Source organism: Hyalella azteca, unplaced genomic scaffold (assembly GCF_000764305.2).
Source record: "Hyalella azteca isolate HAZT.00-mixed unplaced genomic scaffold, Hazt_2.0.2 contig8347, whole genome shotgun sequence".
Taxonomy (NCBI): Eukaryota; Metazoa; Arthropoda; class Malacostraca; order Amphipoda; family Hyalellidae; genus Hyalella; species Hyalella azteca.
The window spans coordinates 17,434-33,030 of NW_025938444.1; the positions used below are offsets into that span (position 1 = coordinate 17,434).

Here is a 15,597-nt window from a genome sequence, read left to right on the forward strand (position 1 = left end):
ATGATAGGTTTCGATGTCTCACAGACAAGGATGACTCCAACCCGACAGAGCGCGCTGGCCCGCGTCGCGGTCTCTCACGCAGAGACGGGCGTGATGCTGGCGTCTCTGTCTCCTGGCAAATACATCATCTCGGTCGGAGCGGTCACGGCCCTCGGGCCTAGCTTACCTAAAAATTATTCTTTCCATCTAAACGTACGTAAACATGTTCAGTTGTTTTCATTTATATTTTAATTAAGAATCATCCTTCGCTCTATTTCTAGGAGACTAATTTATACCGAGATATCTTGCGATCAGCGTAGGGTATTTTAAGAAATTTTATATCAGCTAAACAAAATCATGGGTACCAATAATGGTGACGCACTAACAAGAGGGTGAGCGTATACATCTATTGCACTGTTAAAATTAAATATTCAGTAGGTTTTTTTTATTCAAAAAATCCTTCGATTTGATTCTCATTGTGTAATTTTCATCAACAAGCGGGGTTGCGCTTGGTATTAATGTCACTACAAGTTATAGTTATTCGCTAGTTTTATATTATGATTCAGTATCAGCAAATGGTTGTCACAGAGTTTAATTCTATGGTCATGTGCACAAAAAAGTCGTGAGAATGTTGGTCTATTATGAATTTCATCATTTCATATTTCAAATATGACGTACACACTCAATCGACTGCATGCATTTAATTAATTAATTTAGCACAAACTTTCTCAATAAAAATAAAATTAGCAATAATAAATTACCAATTCATTTTTTACTGTTACTATAACTATCATCTTGAAATTCAGAAAAATTATGGTTATTTAAAACATCCGTTTATTCTACTATCATTGCAGTCAAGTCTATCATCCACAACAAGCGGCTCTGACTGCGTGTTGCACTTGAGCGCTGCGGTGCCTTCAGCAAGAGTGCCGCCCGCGACACGTCTTGGCCCTGGGGTGGCACTCGGTCTGCTCGTCTCTGCGCTCTGCTGCTGTGCACTCATTGTCACTTGGAAGAAGACTAGAGACAATGCAAACATTCGACGGAATCTTGGCTTGCGATTGTCTTTTCCTTACTCCGAAATCAAGGGTGAGAACTTCGAATATTTTGAAATAGAATATAGTTTTATACTATTAGACATGAATATTGCACCATATATAGCCTTTTATGGAGACTGGCATGCGATCACATACTACTGAGTATCTACAATTAGTATCAGCAAATTTCATCAATTTTGCCAAATTTTAGGAACCTTGCCAATTAATAAGCGAATTTTTTTACCATAGATAATAATGCTAATTTTTATGTATGCTCACGATCCGGTTACTACTTACTTGAATTCAGGATGTGGCCGTTTTGCACTTAGATTTTCTATAACCGTGGAATGCACTTGCTAAAAAAGATTGCAATTTTTTTATGATTATGATTCCATATGATATTTGTGCCCAATTATGAGCTAATGACCGTTTTTCATGTTATTTAGAAGCGCGAGCCTTAGCTCGGGAAGTAATGGGTGAGTCCTTCACATTGGACGGGTACACCCTAGAAATTGACTCTGAAAATCAGTCTCTCTCTGAGCTCGGGTCCGGCAGCAGTTGTGTGGTCGTGAAGGGAAGCTTCAGGGATACCAATAAACTCGACCTAAACATGCATCTTGGAGTCGCTCTTAAAATTCCAAGAGCAACGAATTTAACTGACGTGAAAAAACTCATTGAAGAAGCAAAAATGTTGAGGTATGAGCTCATTTGATGACTCATTTCATTCGTGATTTAAATTATCGTCTTTATTATGGATGAAATGTAAATATAATATTGGGTATTGATATCAATCGCGTATGATTTTAAAATAAACAAGTATTCACACCCTCGAATGATAAAAATAATATATATTATATGTACATATATTTTATATATAGCATAATAAACACCATCGAATATACATAAATAATATATATAAACTCATATGTTTCCCGCTTTCAAAATCATCACCTCTACTCACAGGGAAGTTGCTGGTGCACACGTAGTGCCCGTCCTAGGCTTGGTGTTGACGAGGCATCTGGTTGCTCTGGTCATGCCCACGATGAGCTCCGACCTCGAGTTCTTCCTGAGACGCATGAAGAACCCACTACCTGTTCAGGTGAGAACCTACGCATGAAGAACCCACTACCTGTTCAGGTGAGAACCTACGCATGAAGAACCCACTACCTTTTCAGGTGAGAACCTGACCGTTATCTTTGCTTAAAGATCGATTGAGGTGTGACGAGTAAAATATGCGATGAAAAGTTTACGACATCAAATTTATGCATTTTGTGTAGAAGAAGAACAAGTTGTCGTTAATTGTGTGTATACTAATGATTAACATAAAACTAAAAACTTTAATTACTGAGCTGAATTATACAAACGTTTATCTATTTCATCGCTCCTTAACACGAATGTGTTCCGCCGCAGATCATGGAAAGCTTAGCCCATCAGGCGTCCATTGGTTTGCTGAGTCTGGAACAACAAAACATCGTCCACTGTGACGTCTCCAGTCGCAATTGCCTAATAGACCTCCACCTACTAGAACAAGGCCTTATAAATCATTGTCCTCGAGACCCAGGACTTTTAGATTCAAGGATCCACAACTGCAGGTCACATGAGCAACACCTCCACGACCTCAGACTTCATGACCAATATCTCCGAAACAACAGCTTGCAAAGTTCAACTCTTCCAAATAGTAGACTCACAAACTTCAGTTTGCTGCAAAAAATGCACCACGAGAACTCATTTCGAGGCGACTCCAGACTCCAAGACTCTGTGTTACAAGACCCCAGCCTCTTCAGCCACTGTATGCCTCCGTGGCTAAAAATAGCAGACCTCGGCAGCGCTGTCAGACTCGACGGTCGTCAATCCAGAGTTGGTGAGTAATCCATGGCTTTAGGGCCTAGTAGTTGCAAGTGATCATGATTGGGAAACTATAATAACAGAAAGTTCCCCTTTGGTTGTGACGAACGAAAATCCTGCTAACATATTTTATTTGTCTGCGCACGCGGACAATGAATGGGGACACAATTTATAACACGAAACCACCTTCGCTTGAACCGTGCTTTATTTATTCTAGCTGTGAATGCAATGCACCCTTCAAATAATTATTTTGTTTTCTTCAGAGATATCACATTGCAATAAATATAAACTGATAAAGTGATTGAAGAAGTTCAACGCGCATGCGTAGGATTAAACTGTAAAACTGATACAAACTAATTTTTTTAATATGTGCATGGAATTTGACGCTGTCGTATTTCCCACATCTTGATGAAACATCAATTAAACAATAATATTATTCTTCATTTATAGCCCACATTATTTTCAGTTACATAATATTTTAATAACAAAACCCGAATTAAAAATTTAATTCCTATTCAAATGGCAGTTGTGCACAAATTGCGTCCAGTTCGCTGGCTACCTCCTGAAACATTGGCCGGGAACTTGTACAGCTCGCGCTCTGACACCTGGAGTTATGGAGTCCTGGTCTGGGAAATATGCAGTAGGGGAGCCAGACCTTATGAGGTAAGTCGCCAGTGGCCATGCTTGAAAAGTACCTTTACAGTTAATGGTCAGTATATACAGTTAAATACCTATACAGTTAACCACAGTTTATTGTCCGATAAATGTCTGCCTCATTAGCGCCTGGGAAACGCAGGACATACTACTTAGTTAAGCTCATGTTCTGTCTCTACGTAAGACGTCTCTGCAAGTCTCAAATGAGTGGATATTGAACACGAGAGACCCGATTGAGTGCAGTGGGAGCAGCTTGCAGTCAACTAGTCCCATTTTGGCTATGACATGCATGAATTAGGTCGGTATAGTTCAGTGTAGGTAAAATTATTCCCGTTCGGAGCCATGCTTGCATGACTACACACGAAAATTGGGTTTAAATATACAATTTTGCTTCAAACAAAATCACATGCATATTGATTAGTATTCCAAGATCACTTAAATGCATATATTTTTGCATCAAAGTTAAAAGTGTGTAAACATCTCACTTTCATGTAATACTAAAACTAATTAATTAATCAATTAGTTATTGGGTGCAATTGTCACTGTCGGTGCGTACGCACCACAGGCAGCATCTCTCACTCCCTACTAGAGAGATCGCAGTTGTTCACGGACGGCAAATAGTATATACATACATCCCCCGCTTCCGAATCCCATCGTTTCAATGTCACTGACATAAATTCAGATCTTAAATGAGTCTTATATGCATCCAAACATAAAATTGAAAACTGCAAATACTAAATTTTACTTCCTACCATACTTTTCTAATCATTTTTTCTAGCTTATAAAACATTATTATTGAACCGAATGCTACTCAGAACTCTTAGAAACGTGCTCAGAGTCAACACTTCGCCAGGCCACCCTGACAATACATGCGAATTACGTTATTTCCTCCCACATTCATTACCATATGAAACCATCGTCGCCACGCCACAGACTTTTTCAATATTAAATTATGACTCCAGCTGACAGTTTTCCTACTGATTTTTTTTTCAAACAGTCGGAGCCTTTAACGTCCATACAGTTTTGAGTATCGTACAAAATTTAAACCATCATCTACTTAATAACTTCTTGTTTTGTAATTGCAATCAACTGCAAGCCTTTACTCCTGCCTACAGCAGTTATAGCATGCGAAAAAATTACTTGGTATAATCTATAAATTAAATTTATTAGACATTAATTCTTCTGAATGAAATAAACATTTGCATCCATCACGATTAACTGATAATTACTTTCGAATTGTTAATGGGCTATGAATGCCCTAGCAAGGCACAGCCAGTTATGGGCCAAGTCAAAAGCACGTACAATCAAATTTGGGATGATTTTCATTATAATTAATATTCTTCGTTTTAAATGAAAGTTCATCGGAATGAAGTATAGATTGGTCATGGTTAATATATTCCCATTATTTCAGGAATATTGTCCTGCGAAGCTCGTTACTAGTTATCGTACTTTAATATTTTAAAAAATCTTTGAACAAACTTCGTTGAATTAAGAACGGCCGTACTTGATCCATTCTCCTTCATTCCGTTCAGGCGTTTCAGGCATCAGCCGAGAAGTGCGTGCCACAGACCGTGATTACGTCGTTAATCCGTATAGTTTGTTCCGATTCAAGAAGACAGCCTGCCAATTAAGACTATAAAAACTTTCAAGAAATCATGAAAATGTAAACTTTGCTGGTTGGACATTTCGTTGCAGTAAGAGTAAATATATTGATGCGTAAGACGGGGAAGAAGAAATTAAATTAGAGTGAGTAGATCGTTTCTGATCCCCAAAATCTACATTAAAAAGTAAAATTTAATTAGTCAATGATATGTCAAATAGCGACGCACCATCAACGTACAGCCTAATTACCAATAAAATGATCAGTAATCGTTCATTTATGCGATAGACGCCAGAGACGTCATCTTTAACCTGAGAAACAAATCGACCATCCACGTATATATATATATATATATATCATCCTTGTGCGGTGCGCGAGTCACTGATAAATTTTGAGAGTCATTTGATTGACGTTTCCAACCCGAATCTGTGTTACGAAGATAAAAATGGGCATTTGGATTTTGACCTGATCCGAATGGACACGTCGTAATTTTACTATGATTCACTTTCACTGGGTTCTTGCGTCCAACGCTCATTTCCCTCAAATCAAATCCTAGACTTTGATTGGGTAAATAAGAGAAATGCCCGATAAACATTGTACAAAGAATCATTACAATCAGCGATTGAGAAATGTGGAATAATGAGTGAGATATTAATGACATTTAATTTAAGTTACGTTGTTTGACATTTAATTTAAGGCAAAAAAATGAGAAAGCACTTAGCGAATTTCCCTGCAAACGTTCCTGCTTCAAACACAACGCTGAAGCTTTTTAGCGCATTTTCTCATTTATGGAAAAAATGCACTATTGTACTCGCCATGTCCGTCTGTCTGTCTGTCCGTCCGTCCGTGACCTCAAGTTATCGTCGTCGAGAAAATGCGCTCTTTGTCACTCACTGCAGTGAGTACTGAGTTATATTTTTTTTACATATAGACACTACGATAGAAAATCCTGTGCGTCCCAACAGCAAATGTTATTCTTTTTAATAGCGTTTTTTTCAAAACTATAGCTTGAAACATTTATCATGCAAACTGACAGAGAAAACGAAATTAATTCAGTTTGTTAAACTTCCCATTCGTAGAAGACTAGACATATGCAAAGTTTCAGCCATAATATCGTTCCCATTTATCAAAAAATTCATACTCAGGATCTTGAGGACAGCGAAGTTTCATCAAAAAAAATAATGAAGAAGTGAGAATAAACTAAGGAAGGTTCTCTAAGTGTCTTTTGATAATCATTAAATTCGAAAATATACTCTGAAGCTTCATCAAGTTGACCAGAGCCAACTAAGCTCAAATAATTAATTATCAGTCATACGGACTCAATGATGAAATTGTCTTTATTAAATCAAGACTTTCAACCGATCTAAAACTAATCTGAACTCGAAAGATTTCTCTTATTGTATGACGATGACAATTTTACGGCTAAAAATTTCATGAAAATGAATGAATCGGGCATAATTCTGAGATAATGCAATAGCGACTTGTTAAAGTAAACTACTAGAGCAGCATATTATTGGCAGTTTCCAGCGATAGTTCACAGTGGTCTCTTGTGCTAATAGCTCAGCGACAAAATTGTCGGCGTTTTCAATGCGTCAGTTTTTTTCAATCAAGCTCCATCGAAAATTTCGGTTCTTCTTAGCTTGTCCAAGACCAATTCTTCCACCTATAGAAGTCGAGAATGGATACCTCCTAAATGGAGGATTGTCCTGAAAATGACCATTTTCAACATGCAAGACGCAACTCAACCAAAAACTCATTGTTTAGAAAAAATGTCGAATACTCTGGCCTAACTGCGACTCGTGTACTAGTCGACTACAAATAATATAACTATTTTCAACTACGATCAGAAATTTTGTGGTCAGAATACAAAAAGTAATAGAATTTGCGGATGTTAAATTATATAAAAGCGAGTCATTCAAGCTAAACTCATTCCGTGCATGTAAAAAATTCCTTAAGGGGGAGGTATACCCTCCAGAAAAACTTTTTTGTTTATGAACGGATCACTCTGAAACTTGTTACACTTATGTAAAACAGAATTCTAAGACATTTTTGTTCGTGTGATTTTTTCGAAAAATTGACAGAAAACGTGAAATTCATAGAAAACGGACAAAAAAGGGGGTACTGTAGAAATCTATCTCCTCCTAGGGTTTTGAAGCTACAGCGATGAGACATATACCATTCTATTCGTAAAGACCATACCAATGCAGTTACACGGCCCGATTTTTTATTTTTGCTTTAGTTTTTTTTTACAAGCATTTTTCTATTTTTTCTCATTTTTTCTCATTTTCCCCCCCTTCCTCCCCATTTTGAATCCAAACTATGCACAAATCTATAAAAGGGCCGTGTTACTGCATAGGTATGGTCTTTACGAATAGAATGCTATATGTCTCATCGCTGTAGCTCCAAAACTCTAGGAGGAGATAGGTTTTCCGTGACAAAAAGTTGAACTTTTCAGGACGGCGCGACAAATTTCCGCGCGCCTGGAAATAGTCACTAAATGTAGCATAGCTACCAAAATATAGGCTTCTGTAGCCTAAAACACTATTTTGTAAGAAGTGTCAAAATGGGCCCATTGCCCCACCCCTGGGGCAATGGGCCCATGGGCCTAATTCCTCTCAAGGATGCTAGGAGCGACTAGCAGAACACCACTCCGCACAAAGCGAAGAGGGTGACTGCAGCTTGATGCCAGATACACCAATATTTTTAGTCTTAGCGAGTGAATTAAGTCCTATCTATTTTCTGAAGGAAATCCCCCCCGCCCCCATTTAGAGCCCAGCTGTGTGCGTTAAAACTCACTCACAGCTATCGCACTAGTATCGTTGAAAAGCTCAGAATGTCAGCTTTAAGATGAGACTAAGCATGTAACTGCAGCACAACTCAAGTAGAAACTATATTCAAAGATTTCAGCAGCTAATTACTTTATATCTAATTAGTTAAAAAACTCGCCCACCCGCTTCCCTTTAAAGAGACGTCATGAACGCAAATATTTACATACAGACATGGCAGTGGTACCATTGGAAAGAGCAGAATTTCAGCTTTAAGATGAGATTAAAACCCAAAAATGCCAAATCTGAAAATTTTAGGGTATACAAAATTGAGCAAAATGGTTGTAGCAGAAAAAATACGATCACAATGGATGACTTCATACACCTGGATTAAAAAAAAAGAATAAAATGAATAAAAAGAACATAGTAAAATAATGAAGAAGTGAGAATAAACTAAGGAAGGTTCTCTAATTGTCTTTTGTTAGCCAACTGAGCTCAAAAAATTAATTATCAATCACACGGACTGAATGAAGAAATTAATTGTCTTTATTAAAACAAGATTTTTCAATCGATCTAAAACTAATATGAACTCGAAAGTTTCCTCTAATTGTANCACCGACATGTGGAACAGCCTCCCTGAAGATATTGTTGACGCTCCGAGTATGAACGCGTTCAAGAACAGACTAGACAAGGCCATGCTGGAGTATATGTTTAGTCTTGAAATGTCTCGTATCCTACGGAACAACTGAAATCTAGAAGCGATTTTAAATCTGCCGTCCGTTGGAAAGATGTGATCAAAAGGCCAGTCTAGTCAAGAAAAGTACAAGAATCGGCGACAGGCCTATATCCAAGCCTATTCTTCAATGCCGAAGATACTATACTATACTAATTGCACTCAAAAATAAAATATCGGAATTCAGCATTGCAGACGTCTGAATTTTAGTTGAAACTACAATTCCCTGGTAGGCCCAGTTCTCATATGTTAAAATAGTTGCTCTCGAGCTGTGAGGTGAGTCACCGCAATACCTACTGTTCATTCTAAAGCCTAATAAAGTAGTGGTTGGGAAATTAACTACCATCTGACCAAGCTCAAGTCAAATATCCCACTAATTGTTCTGACTTTTGAAGGCCCACCTACCAAAATAACAGATAGGGTACTGATATATCAGCGGTACCATGTGCTACCCCAATCCATTAAGATGGGGGCTCTGTTGGAGATTTGGGCACTCAAACAAACTACCTACATGCAGCCACTGTGAGTGTGGAGCACACAAGTGAAAGCTGCTCCGAGTCTTCCCTGCCACCCAAATTCTTAAACTGCAAAGGCCCACTCGATGCTAGTCATGCTACATCGAGTGCCCGAAGTAGTTGACTGAAATCCAAGCATGCCACCTCATGGTATACTATAGACGAAGAGCTCAGCTTCACAGTTGCTAGAGATCAGGCTGAGGAGGCAAGCCCGTCGCCTCCCATCGCCATGCGGCAGAACCGATGCAACTAATCAGGGACAGTTTCTCGCTGTGACTAACAATCTTCAAACAATCAACTACCAAAAGCCACCAACCACTTAAACCTCAACTCAATGAGGGTTTTCCCCACACTCACGCAGCCCATGGCCCAGGATGCAACGAGGAGCATACCAGAAACCAGCTTTGCCCAACTTCACACAAAGTTAATATTTTTTCCGTAGGTAAGCACGCTGGAGAGCATAGCAGCTCATGTAGGTGGTCTATTGCTCACAACCATAGCGCCAAAGTTAAGCGAACTAACCACTCCTGGCCTAACCTACACACGTTGCAACATCCTGGCTGCATGATGTTATAGAGAGGAGAGTCGAGTGAGCAGGTTGAGCCAGTCATTGCCTGCAAGAAAGTTGTGAGTCGAGGCAGTGTGAAAAGGTTTGGCCAGAATTATGCTGAAGCCCGGAGAAGGTGAGGCCGAATGCAGAAGCCCGGAGAGGGCGAGGCCGAATGCTGAAGTGCCAGCTTAAATCGAGAATGCCAATTACATCTAGGCAGTGTGTCACTGATCCACCTTATAATGTACCAGCGTAGTCTGCGGTTTTTAGTCCTGCGTCTGCGTAAAGTTATTGCACACTGAGGCTAGGCGTTGGCTCCAGGGCTTATTTAAGTAAATTTGTGGCCCACGGCTGCGTTCCCGACGCACCAACCCAGAATGGACACGTCGTAATTTTACTATGATTCACTTTCACTGGGTTCTTGCGTCCAACGCTCATTTCCCTCAAATCAAATCCTAGACTTTGATTGGGTAAATAAGAGAAATGCCCGATAAACATTGTACAAAGAATCATTACAATCAGCGATTGAGAAATGTGGAATAATGAGTGAGATATTAATGACATTTAATTTAAGTTACGTTGTTTGACATTTAATTTAAGGCAAAAAAATGAGAAAGCACTTAGCGAATTTCCCTGCAAACGTTCCTGCTTCAAACACAACGCTGAAGCTTTTTAGCGCATTTTCTCATTTATGGAAAAAATGCACTATTGTACTCGCCATGTCCGTCTGTCTGTCTGTCCGTCCGTCCGTGACCTCAAGTTATCGTCGTCGAGAAAATGCGCTCTTTGTCACTCACTGCAGTGAGTACTGAGTTATATTTTTTTTACATATAGACACTACGATAGAAAATCCTGTGCGTCCCAACAGCAAATGTTATTCTTTTTAATAGCGTTTTTTTCAAAACTATAGCTTGAAACATTTATCATGCAAACTGACAGAGAAAACGAAATTAATTCAGTTTGTTAAACTTCCCATTCGTAGAAGACTAGACATATGCAAAGTTTCAGCCATAATATCGTTCCCATTTATCAAAAAATTCATACTCAGGATCTTGAGGACAGCGAAGTTTCATCAAAAATCATATCGGGTGAAGCATCACTTCCCGAGAGCTCGATCTCCTCTCCGCTGCTGAGACACCTACACAGGAAGTGTCTCGAGCGCCGGCCGGAGGACCGTCCTTCGTTCAGTAACATCGTCGATTTTTTTAGGGTGTGTTAGTATTGTCCATTTGTAATTTTTGAATATTATAAGTTTGTTTTAATTTGCGTTTTTAAGAGCGAGTTGGTTTTTATCGGTGTGATTAATTTGGTTTTAAAACCAGACTTCGTAAATCATTCCTAGTTTACGACTGGAAGTCATTAATATCAAATTTCGAGAAGCTCAATTATTGAATTGAACATCATTTGTTAGTGAAGAGACATGCTAATTTCTTTTACTAATGTTATCGTGGTATCCAAATGAAAACCATGTGATATATGATGGTAGGCTTCCCAAATGATGCAAAATATCAATTTACGTTAATCCCATACATTCTTAAATGCTTTTATGACCGACTTAAAACTTTTTCGCGGGATTTTTCAGGTTGTCAGATGTCAAGTCTTGGCAATAAATCCACCTGCCCTCCCGAGACAGATTCCGGACAGTTGCTCTAACATCACTGAAGCAAGTAACTACAACCACCCATGAAGGTTTGATGCTTAAGAGAACTCGTAACACATTTAATTAACATGAAATTTTACTTATCTCGTCCAATTACTTCTTTCTCTTACTTTCACCCAGATCCACCAAAGTAAAAATGGAACAACTACCGGAAAAAATTATTTTGGCTGAGTCTAGGTGAATGTTCACTAATTCCTGTTTTAATCAGAACACTTTTGCGCAGATGATGGAACGTAAAAACTGAAGGTAGTGTGGAATGGTCAACACTGAACTACGATTTTTAATTGGAATTTAGCTCTTGAGCGCGCAATGTGGGGTTACAACACCCGAACGATCAACTTTGGGTACAATGAGTTGCCCAGCCAGTGATTCCCTTATTATAATAACCGATATTATGAAAATGAAAATAACGTTATATTAATAGAGGAAGATTATTTAAGCTCACAAAATTCACTTTTCAATGAATTTTTAAAAAAAAGAATTTTTTTTTCTCTTTAAAAAGAGAAAACTGATGTGTTATTAGGCCATGTTTTTAAAGAGGCTCTTTATTAATGATTTGCTATTTTTTAACCTACTCGCTACGTTTATTCAATCTATAAAAAGCTTGGCTTCATTGACAAAATTCATTCCTCCTTGTTTAAAAAAACCTCAATGGTTTTCTACAGACATGAACAACGGTATTGCTGCCCCTCATCTAACCCAAAAAGAACACTGACACCCTCGAGCCACTGAACGCCTCAGCCACGGTGCGTAGCAGAGAAACATATCGAAGTTCATAAAAGAACAAGGGACGATCGCAGCTCACGGCTAAATGACCAAAGCGTTCCTGCACGATGTGTGCGTAGGTCTTTGTGTTTTAGCAGATTATAGCCAGCGCACTTCACTCAACTTCGCTCATAATTAATCAAATTCTGGTTCAACTAACTTGATTGAAATTTGTCACCACTGGCTGTATCCCTTCCCAAAATTATTTTATTCGGCAGTCGCCCGAATAATCGGCTGGAAAGCCATGTTCGATGTTTCTGGTTGTGGCTGCAGCAACCTTAATTTTGAACCGCCCTGTTGTGGTCTTAAGAACCCCTGTCGTATTGAAAAAAACGTGTCGTCGCAAATAATTGTGAACATTTTACTTCAAGTTATATCCTTCAGCAACCTGATATTGTGGCTTCCAGTGGTGTGTCGTAGAATAAATATTTTCTGACCAATATATGTCAGCAAACGTCTGAGTACCTAATACGAGTCAGATTTTGTGTCCTCGCAACTCGATTTGTGCAACTCGATTTGTGTCCTCGTACTTCGTCTTTTGAAAAATGAAATCGCCTCATGTTTCAATGCTAATACCAAGCAGTTACTATAGTGTCTGGATGCATGTTAATAAGGAATAAACAGCGGTACAGTCGTTTGATGAATTTGATCCAAGAAACTGAATGCTATTTCAGGGCAAGACAGTTGCGGAAGCACAAGGCCACCGTCTTGCGTTAGTTCATGTGAAATTCCGACTGGGAATTTGCTCGTGTTGGTGGTCAGGAAGCATTGAGTTAGATGTTAATAAAATGCAATATATTGCGCAGGAATATTCAGTGGCACACGAGGAAGAGAAACTGCGGTCTCAACCAGAATATAATGAATGCCATGAATATCAGATAAGCTATCAAATGCAGAGGCATCGCATTTACTAGGAAATGGTTTGCGAGTGTTTCTCATTACCTTAGCGTAATTTCTGTGGGAAGCACAAGTTAAAGAAGAGAACAGAAAGCTCCACTTTACGAATATGTGCGTGTTTTGCAGTGTTTTCTCTAATAGGTCTTCGTGAGGGGTAACTTATGAACTTCGTTACGCCGAGGAATGGAGCTCCTAAATGATGGCGGGTTATCTTAAGAGAGCAGTTGTGGGCCTGAGCTTTGTAGCTCAGCTCGGTGAGGTGGTCAAGGCTAATTGTGATTGAACGAAGTTCTTGCATGTCAAATTTTTAGACAAGATCATTCCTGAAAATGCTAACTCTTGTTTAGCTCATCTTGAGCACATAATAATGTACACGAGTAATTTTTCCTTCGAAAAGAAGCGAGGTTGCTAACTCAATTCCACTAATTTTTTGCTTGGAGAAAAGAACCCAACACAATTATTCCACACGTTGCGTAAATCCAATAAGTGATGTTAAAAAAATTAGTAGGTTGCTATAAATTTTTTAAGTCGTTCGTGTGGTGATTGAGGGAATGCTTAAGCTAAAATATTGTTACCTTTTGATGTTGTCTTACGAGTGTTCAGTCATAAACTCACTGTCGGTTAATTTCTATGCTCAAAAGTTGAATGTCGAATTATTTCTCAGAATTATTCAGTCTGTATAGTGGATTGCAAATAGATGGCAAACGTTCTAGATTTTACATTCAACAGTTCACTAATAAGTATAGGTCTCAGAGTATCCGTTATAATGGCTCTCACCTGATACGGTATTGCTCAAAGTTAATTATGTATTTTTGCCGTTCAATTGCAAGTCAGGATCAGTGCCATCTCGCTTGTTTATTTTTACCATTTGATGCGTGGGTGCGACTCCCAGCAGAATTAATTCCATCATTTATCATTCGAAACACATTTTTCCTTCATATTGTTGACATGCATTTGACGGTAACATCCTGTTCTTCAATTGTGCTTAAGCGACATGACTTAGACATCATAATCTTCATTGCTTATTATGATTTGGGAGATAACAAAACATTCATTCATCCGATACTCAAGTGAGAATACATTTTTTTTTTCTAAATATATGAGTTTGCTAAATTATTATTACTGTATAGATCGCGCTTGTTCGAGTTTGTCACCATCGTTCATAGATGTACAGCCAACGCCGCTCCAGGTGTCATGTTTTTATACCATTAACGTCTAATTGTTAAGTCGTTCATTACTGGTTGCCATTTTGCATCGGTTGTCTCAACTCAACCAATTACCAAAGTGGAAGCGCACGCTACATATTACCTGTGACTTTACAAGTGCTTATTACGTGTACGTGTTTTGGTGCGAGTGCATTTTTTATGTTGTGGCTTAATGTATTCCCAGTTTTTCGTATGGGAAATATAAATCTGTATATATAAACTACTTTTTGTACTACTTGTCAATGTTCAAGGATTTGAAGCAATTTGAATCAGCAATATTATTATGAAATAATCTTGAACTTCTTTCAATTAATCAAGAATCTAAAATTCAAAAGATTCACTCCCTTTTCAATTAACATAAGATTTTTAAATGAATTAATGTATTTGTCTGCATCATTGATAATTGATATTGTGTTAGCGGAACATTCAAAAAGTATTCATTATAAAGCAAGTCATTTATCATCAGAAAGTCAGATACATTTTAAATCCCAAGAATATAATTAAGTGATGCCAACGGTATATATAATATAATCGGTATGAAAGATGCCCATAACCCTGATTGGTTATATCTTTTCGTATAGTATCAAGCAACCTGACCAAAAAAAGGTTAATATTATTCAAAATTTTCAGATTACTTGAAATCATTGCCTTTCATCATCACAAAGTTGTTGAATGTTGAAAGAAGTGCATTTCAATGACCGTTTATCGACTAAGGTTTGTGAGGCTGTGCGCTAATTTTGCACTTAATAGTATTAAGAATTTTTAGTTTAAAAATTTTTCGAATAAGATAATTGAGCTCCATTACTCAAAATCTTGATAAAGGTAAGACTAAGTGTGTAATTAAGAGAGTTTGCCATTCCTTTAAAAATAAGCACGCGATTAAGACGATATATATTGAACCACTAGAGCCTAATAAGTGTGTAACATTATTCGTCTCCGCCTGATGGTCACGAGTTATTTTTCTAAATCATAGACTAAGAATTAAAATTATGTTATAAATAAGGATACTAAATCTTTTCAAAGCATCCCGAATGCGACTGTGATTTCCTAAAACCTTACACAACGGATTCATCAAATCTGTCAATGGCTGTTGTAAGTAGCGCGTATAGGAAGCATGACCTACAAATTTAAATTTATGTTGAATGTGATATTTCCACTAGACACTTATTTTCCCAGCATTCATGATTCAAACAGAATATCGACTGAAATTTTTTTAATATAACGATATTCCTTTCTTATCCATCCTGACTGCCGTGAAATAAGATATTACTATTTAACTTTTATTTTTTACTACCCCGGACCACTTGAACGTTTGACTAGCACACATCACTTGAACGTCTGACTAGCACACATCACTTGAACGGCTGACTAGCACACATCACTTGAACGTCT

General features: G+C 38.1%; 1 protein-coding gene across 1 annotated transcript in view; it reads left to right on the top strand.

Annotated features, from left to right (window-relative positions):
* The window catches only part of LOC108677615, a gene marked incomplete at its 5' end in the record, with an annotated part of 29,178 nt that extends 14,637 nt beyond the window's left edge, over positions 1-14,541 (top strand). Inside the window, 9 exons of the mRNA XM_047881593.1 lie at positions 25-192; positions 834-1,068; positions 1,463-1,712; positions 1,980-2,115; positions 2,427-2,877; positions 3,388-3,524; positions 10,727-10,892; positions 11,261-11,367; positions 12,004-14,541. Coding sequence (XP_047737549.1) covers positions 25-192; positions 834-1,068; positions 1,463-1,712; positions 1,980-2,115; positions 2,427-2,877; positions 3,388-3,524; positions 10,727-10,892; positions 11,261-11,331 — 1,614 coding nt within the window. The remainder of the gene's footprint in view (positions 1-24; positions 193-833; positions 1,069-1,462; positions 1,713-1,979; positions 2,116-2,426; positions 2,878-3,387; positions 3,525-10,726; positions 10,893-11,260; positions 11,368-12,003) is intronic.
* Positions 14,542-15,597: the final 1,056 nt, after the last annotated feature.